Source organism: Poecilia reticulata, linkage group LG13 (assembly GCF_000633615.1).
Source record: "Poecilia reticulata strain Guanapo linkage group LG13, Guppy_female_1.0+MT, whole genome shotgun sequence".
NCBI classification, from domain to species: Eukaryota; Metazoa; Chordata; class Actinopteri; order Cyprinodontiformes; family Poeciliidae; genus Poecilia; species Poecilia reticulata.
Genome location: NC_024343.1, coordinates 1618033 through 1625185, shown reverse-complemented (window position 1 = coordinate 1625185; position 7153 = coordinate 1618033). Strand labels below are relative to the sequence as shown.

Sequence of the window (7153 nt, the reverse complement as noted above, 5' to 3'; positions counted from 1 at the left end):
TATAAACAATGCATTATTTCTTTCTCTTTTACAATTATGCTTTTGTTTCTAGTGTGAAATCCCAATAAAAACATTGAAATATTAAAAGTAAGACGTTATCCAGTGCTCAGTGAYGGCTGTACTTGGACATTTTGGGTTCCTGGCTCCCTGATGCCATCTATCTCTGTCAGCTCAGCGTGCTGATCATTCTGGACGCAGTCCCGCGGTGCACAGGAATAGATGTGTAATGCAAGCAGAGCTCTGGGTGCAACAGTGCTGACATAATCTGCTGGCTGCACAGTCATGCTCCTCTACCATGGGTTCACTCTGAACACACACGCACACATACGCACATACGCATACACGCACATTCTGACCAACATGAGCACGCTTCTTTTCTTTCTTTTTTTGCTGCATGTATACTTGCTTTCTTAGCTTTCAGTCGAGTTAAATTTACTGTCGGTTCATGCACTTTAATATTTTTAGCAGCACTGCTTCTCTCTCTTTTTTTTTCTTTTCTAACAGGGCCATCTTTTCTCGGTTTGATTGCCACCCATCCCCCTCCCCCAACTTCCTCTTATTTCTCTTGGTGTGACTCTGAGGTTTGGCGTTGTTGTGACAACGGAGGACACAAGGCCGTCTCTGCTCCGTTTGCAAAGTTTCTGTTGCTGCATGCACATTGCAGAGCCGAGCGCGCACCGCCTCGCTTGGGGATGGGGAAGCCTCTGCAACACCACCCCCACCACCACCACACACACACACCTTATCACACACCTCTGTGTGTGCGTGTGTGTGTGTGGCAGGCGTGAAGAAGTTCTCAGAAACACCGTGAACATACGAAGACCTTCCTGTAATCTGAAACGCAGAATGCTACACCTGCATGGCTTCCATCCTTTTCTTTTTTACTTTTTTTAACCTTATGTTCTCCTGAAATTTAAGCTTTTTGATCATTTTTTTTCATGTGAACTTTTATTGATGTCTGGAATCAATAGGGTCCAAATTTGCCGCCAATGCAAGGCTTCATCTCTCAGGGTTATTTCCTTAAAAGGGAGGCAGCAGCAGCAGCAGCAGCAGCAGCAGCGATGCATTCATGGGTTCAGAGTTTGAATTTGCATCCTCGTCTACGCATGAGTGTCTTCTAACTGTACATTCAAGCTGACAAAAGAGCGATCATTGAAAGTGCATGAATTCAGAGACACTTCTGCAACATCAAATAACACCCAATTGAACTATTTAGTATTTAGGATGAAATATCAAAAGTTACAAAACAAAATGGATGAGTAATTTGAGTCACATCAGCCACAACTTTAAAAACCAAATGAAAACAAAAACATTAAGAAAGATGGAAAACATTCTATTTTATGGCAATTAACTTTTATTTCAGCTTTAAGGATGTGTTCAGACACTTCAGCATACTAACCACAAGTGTGTGTATGTGTGTGCGTGTGTGTGTGTGAGCTTTTCCTGTGTTGATCACGTGGCTCACACAGGGTTAATAAAAAGATTGCGCTCACTTCTGGGTTTCCTCTCTTCTTCAGGAGTCGAAACGTTGGTAAGATCTTGACAAGTGGGTTTATCTAACCATCAAGAAACTTGTTTTTTACTGCTTTGTCTCTTTTTACATTAAAATGCTTCATTATCAACTTGATTTTACACTAAGTTGCAGTAGTTTTTTTTTTTTTGTTTAAACTGAATGATGTTGATTTGGAAGTTTGTGGAAACCAGCCTTCACCTTAACCATCGGTCTTCGGAGTTTGAGCGGGAGCGCCCTGAAGATACTGACATACAGTGTTGTCACCCATAAAGTAGAAAGCACTACTAAACTTCACTACAAAGTGTAGTGTTTCCTACTTTATGGATGAGTATACTGTTAGCTGCAGAGGAGAGTGAAAGAAGAACCAAGCCGGATGATGTCGAAGTTCATACGCTTGATTTGAACCTTTGTACACTTTGTACAATGTTCTATTAACCAACAGACTGATGTTAATATTGGTAACATTTATTGAGAAAATTATTAACTGTGGTCTGTAGATGGAAGCATGATGTTGCAGTTGTTGCTTTAACTCGGTTTTCTGAGCTTTTTTGTTTTACGTGAATGTTTTTAATATGCTATTTATTACCTCTTGCATCTGAAAGTAAGCATGTTACAGAAAGCAGATGAACACAATGTAAGGCAAACTAGATTCATACACTCTGATCTGCACAATGCTGTGACTAAAAGTGTATTATTTTAAGGCTAGAAGTCGCCAGACATCCGTCAAGTTAAATTCTCTGGAAATAATTTTGCTGGATTACAAAAAAATATATTTTTGATTAAAGAAAACATGGTTTTAAAAATTTTCTTTTTTTCCCGTATAAGGTGAGTTGCAGTTTTTCTTTAAAATGATCAATAAAGAATCTTATCCTATAACCTGTTTTTCTTCATTGTTCAACATCCTAATTGTTGTGTTGGGCTATTTGTTATACTTTAAAGGCCTTCTACAGCAAAAGTAATGCAACACTACTATATAAAATAAAAATATATACAAATATTTGACACACATTTACATTTTCTCAGTAAAAGCTGCTGATTTGATTGTGTCTGTGACTTGGCATTAGTAGCAGAGGTGTTAGCACGGCGTCTAGTTCCAGGGTAAGGGCTGCAGGAAGTTTGAGGGAACCAAACCTCGTCTTCCGTGAAGATCTCCCTGTAAAAAAAAAAAAAGAGAGAGAAAATGAACTTCTGTGCAAACATTAAATTAGAAATCAGTCATAGAGTCACAGCAGAGTTTGTGCTCACAAAGTAAAAACCGTCTTGATCCATGTGGCCCAACACGTAAATGATGTCTCCGGATCGAAAGCCCAGTTCAGCCTGAAACCCAAGGAAATTAATTTTAGGGTTAGATAGGTAATATGCAGAAATCGGTGGTTAGTTTGACTTTTGAAGCGCTCACTTCACTGTCCATGTTGGGGGAGTTTTCCCATGGATCGTAGTCGAATAAGGCCACCATTCTTCTAACAACCACATCTTCACAAATGCTGCCAGCGTCGCTTAGCTCTGGTGTTAAAGACATACCTGTTTTGCAGAAAATGTGCAAACATATTCTTAAAACAAGAGTAAAATAAAGAAGGAGAAGAAGAAGAAAAAAAACAAGTAGAAAAGCTGTATTTAAATTTTAAATACAGTTTGCTAAATAAACACAAACTGCTAAATAATTTTTATTTATTTTTGTAACCACTTCCTACATAAAGCAAACTGCTCGAAGCTAACCTTGCACATGAGCTCAGAGGAACTGGAAGAGGGTTTAGCTCTAATCAGATTTTTCCAGCCAATAACATTAAAGATACTTGAGTGCAAAATGAGTTTTTGCAGATTTAGGCCCATTTTCTCTCTGTTGTCTGTCACAGTTTGATATTCTCGCAGAAAATGAAGAGTTGGTACCTGCGTGATCCACAGGCAGGAAACCCTGCTGCATGAGAACGTGCTTCAGGTACTCGTCATCCACTGGGACTTCAGCCACCATGTTGCTTGGCACGTAGCCGGAGAGACCACCGGACTCTCCATGGTAGAAACCGTCAGAGTCCTTGTCTCCAAACACCTGGAGAGGCACACAGACCGCACGTCTCACCACTTTGTTCAAATACTAATGTGTGCACTTGTTTAGGTTGCTTTTTCAGAACATTTTCAGGTTGCTAATTTTGCTAACGTGTTTCTCCTGACTTTCTGACAAGTAGTAAAATTATTAATGTTCTGAAGTGGCCCAGTTAAAGTTTTGAAAATGTTTATTTTAGCATATAGTGACAAAGAGGCCTTCCACGTGAAAGGACTCGAAGCGCAATACTGAACATGAATTACTGACGTACCATTTAAAACATGCAAAAAGCTGAGTTTGATTGCCGTTTGAAGAATTTGACCTCATTTCAGCTTTCAACAAGCTGTTATTCATTCATATGTAAATAAAAACATAATTAGAAAATCAACACTTTTACAATGTTTTTCTATCTTTGTAGAAATGCCCATATTATTTAATATATATAAAAAAAAACTAAGTAGAATTAGAATAATTTTAAGTCGAGTCAAATGTATTTTTATTGCACTTTACAAATAGTATGTTGCCGTTCCAAAGTGTTGCACAAGATCATCTAACACAAACTTAAATCTACCAGGGGTATGAATAATTATGGATTTATCTTTGCTATCTAAAGACCAAGAGAGCATCATTTTCTGAATCAAGTTTAGGTTAAGGCCGGGGCTGGGAATGTACCGGTAATGCTTAAAACAAGGGTAAGGGAGAAAGCTCAGAAGTCAAAAGAATGTTCTAATACTGCTAGAAATACCGGTGTGCGTGTGCGCATGTGTGTGTGTGGGGGGGGGGGGGGGGTGCGTGTGCTTGTGTGTGTGTGTGCATGTATGTGTGTGTGAGACAGAGAACTGAGTGAAAAAAGGCGGCAAGTCACCTAAATGAGCAGCAAAAAAAAAGAAAAAAAAACAGTTACAGGAACTCAACAGAAGAGTTCATGTCTCTGCACATGTTCAGTGAGTCTGCACAAACAGGAAACAGCAGCAGTATGTAATTTCAAAGAAACCTCTTTGCAGATTGAAAATGAGGAAGCACAACACACGTTGCAGAGAATCACTAAAACATAAAACCTTTACGGTGGTGAAGCGTCTTTACCTTGATGATCTGGCCTGGCACAAAGGGCAACTCCTCCGCTGCCGTGTCGGGGTTGGGAGACATGGCGGCCGGGTTGTACGGGTAAAGAGCCACAAAGAGTCGAAYGGTGGGGATGGAGACCTGGCTGGCAGTCTCCAGGTCCCACTGCCTGAGGTCCTCCGGGGTGGCGACCCTCACCTCGTCAGGGTATATCAACACATCCAGCTCTAGTCTGGTCTCCATCGGCGGCGGCAGCTCCTGACCGTCCACCTGGCAGACAGATGGCTGCTGTAGACAGCAGACCTCTCTTTAGCTTCATCCTAATTTGAGGTAACTAAGCTAAGCAGAAGGAGCTGTAATCCTCTTTGAAGCAAGTAGATGTGGATTCATTAGTTCAGCAAAGACTGTGCACTGTAAGACTGCAGTTTGAAAACAAATGATAGGGATGACTTCAATTAAAAGCATCAAGTCAGTGATCTACATTTTTCATTGCATCTTAGAGACAACAAGAAGGTAAATGTGGAGTCTGTAGTGACCATTTAGGAGTTCTTTACATTAATTCTGAACAAAGAACTGTTTAAGAAATAAAATTAAATAACTTCCAACCAATTCCATGACGAGTCAAGCACAATTATTCAGTCTGAACCGTTTGTCTGCAGTAAAGATGACAGTGTGAATACTTTGCCTTGATTAGGGCCATTTTTTTAAACTCCTCCACTTCCTGCTTACATGGCTTGACCCAGTTTACAGGCCATGGAAAATAAACACTTCCTCTCTTGACCTTTAGTCGGCAGGGCAGGTGACAAGCTGCTCCTAAAAGAAATAAACGTTTTACAGGTACTGTGATGGATGGACTGAAATGTAAAAGGAAAACTGATTTTGAAAGATCTGGGTTGGACATGTCCGACTTGTTTTCCCACACATGCACAGCGCCTTGAACGTTACAACATTTTTTTATGTTTCAGTCACAGACCTCAAAGTGTTTTTTGGTGATTTCATGTAATAGGCCAATACAAGCTGACAGATAATTGTTAATAGTCTTGGTTTCAAAATTTGTTCATAGTCAATGTTCAAGAGGACCCCAGGAAAAATAGACTAGAAGAGACTAGGCTAGGCTAGGCTAGGTTAGGCTAGGCTGTGCTAGACTAGGCTAGAATAGAATAGAAAAGCTTTATTATCTGTCAAAACAGGCAACAGAAATTCTTCTTTGACAAGGGAAGAAAAATGGTCAATAGAGCAAAGAAATGTCTAATAAGCTAATTAATCAGTAACTAGCAAATTAATTATCCTTGGATTAATTTTTCCTGTCCCAATAATTTAATGATGTCCGTAGTTTAAATAGTATTATTCCCAGATGTATTTAGACTAGCGGTTCTCAACGTGGGCGGTACCGCCCCCCAGGGGGCGTTCAGAGGACGGCAGGGGGCGTCCTCTGGGCGTCCTTTTTTTGAGCAGTGTATATATACTATATATACTATACTTTTGTCATAGTACTCCCAAGAATTTAAAACTAATTTCACTCCTGAACATAACCATATTATTTTCCAACAACTTCCAGAACAGTTTAATTTCATAGCTGATAACTGACGGTATATCAATGAATCTGAACATAAGAACAAATTGCAGCAGTTCCTGTACAGTAGCTTCATTCCTCAGGTAACTAGAACCGCGGTCGGTCGCTCATTTTCTCACGGGCGCCTGTTAGTTCAGTTGCSATGACACCAGTAAATTAAACATGAAAGGACTCTATAAAACAAAAGTCCCCAAACTACGTCCCGCGGGCCGGATCCGGCCCGCCTCCACATTTGGTCCGGCCCCCTGAACAATACCAGAGAGCATTCAGATTATTTTTATTTATGGTATTTTCCAGACTATAAGCTGTTTATATGTGGATTTTTCTTCAACCACCAGGGGGATCTTTAGCAGGAAGTGAATCATTGGAAGTCTGGTTACTTGCGCACCAACACTGAGCCCACAAGCAGCAAAATGAGTAAGAAACAGATCAGATGTCTTTGGAAAGTTTCTTTGCAAAGGGAAGAGGCCCAAAGAAGAGGAAGGAGAACAGATTTATCCCGGACCGGCAGGTGAGTCCCACATTACAAGCCCGCTCTGCATAACATGCGGCAACATAAATGAAAAAATGTCTTGACATTAAAAGTTCTATGTGAATAATGTATTTGGTCAAGACTTTTCCACGGTAAACAATATTCCTAAACTCACCCAAGATATTGTCAGCAAAATGTATTWGTTTTTTTCTGCATACAATAGCAGCAATATACTAACTATATACAAGACTGTCATTACTTGACATAGTTGTACTGTTCAAAACTTTTCGGTTTGCTTCCGTAGAAATGGCGTAGTGTCTGGACATGTTAAAATGTTAAACTTTTTACCAGCCGAAATCCTCACCACTTTCAAATAGTTTCCTTTTTTATTTTATTTTAGTTGTTGCATGGACTCAATGAGTACAAACAACAAGTTGATGAGACTTAATGTTCCAGGCAAGAAGCCAGGTCACCAGTCTGTCGCAGGGCAACACC

At 40.1% G+C, this 7153-nt stretch overlaps 1 protein-coding gene across 1 annotated transcript in view; it reads right to left on the bottom strand.

The window, feature by feature from the left end:
• Positions 1-1962: 1962 nt before the first annotated feature.
• The window catches only part of LOC103474139 (RIMS-binding protein 2), a 17308-nt gene continuing 12117 nt past the window's right edge, over positions 1963-7153 (bottom strand). Inside the window, exons 2-6 of the mRNA XM_008424900.2 lie at positions 4635-4901; positions 3401-3557; positions 2913-3034; positions 2759-2830; positions 1963-2666 (exon numbers count right to left, since the gene is read on the bottom strand). Coding sequence (XP_008423122.2) covers positions 2601-2666; positions 2759-2830; positions 2913-3034; positions 3401-3557; positions 4635-4901 — 684 coding nt within the window. The 3' untranslated portion in view covers positions 1963-2600. The remainder of the gene's footprint in view (positions 2667-2758; positions 2831-2912; positions 3035-3400; positions 3558-4634; positions 4902-7153) is intronic.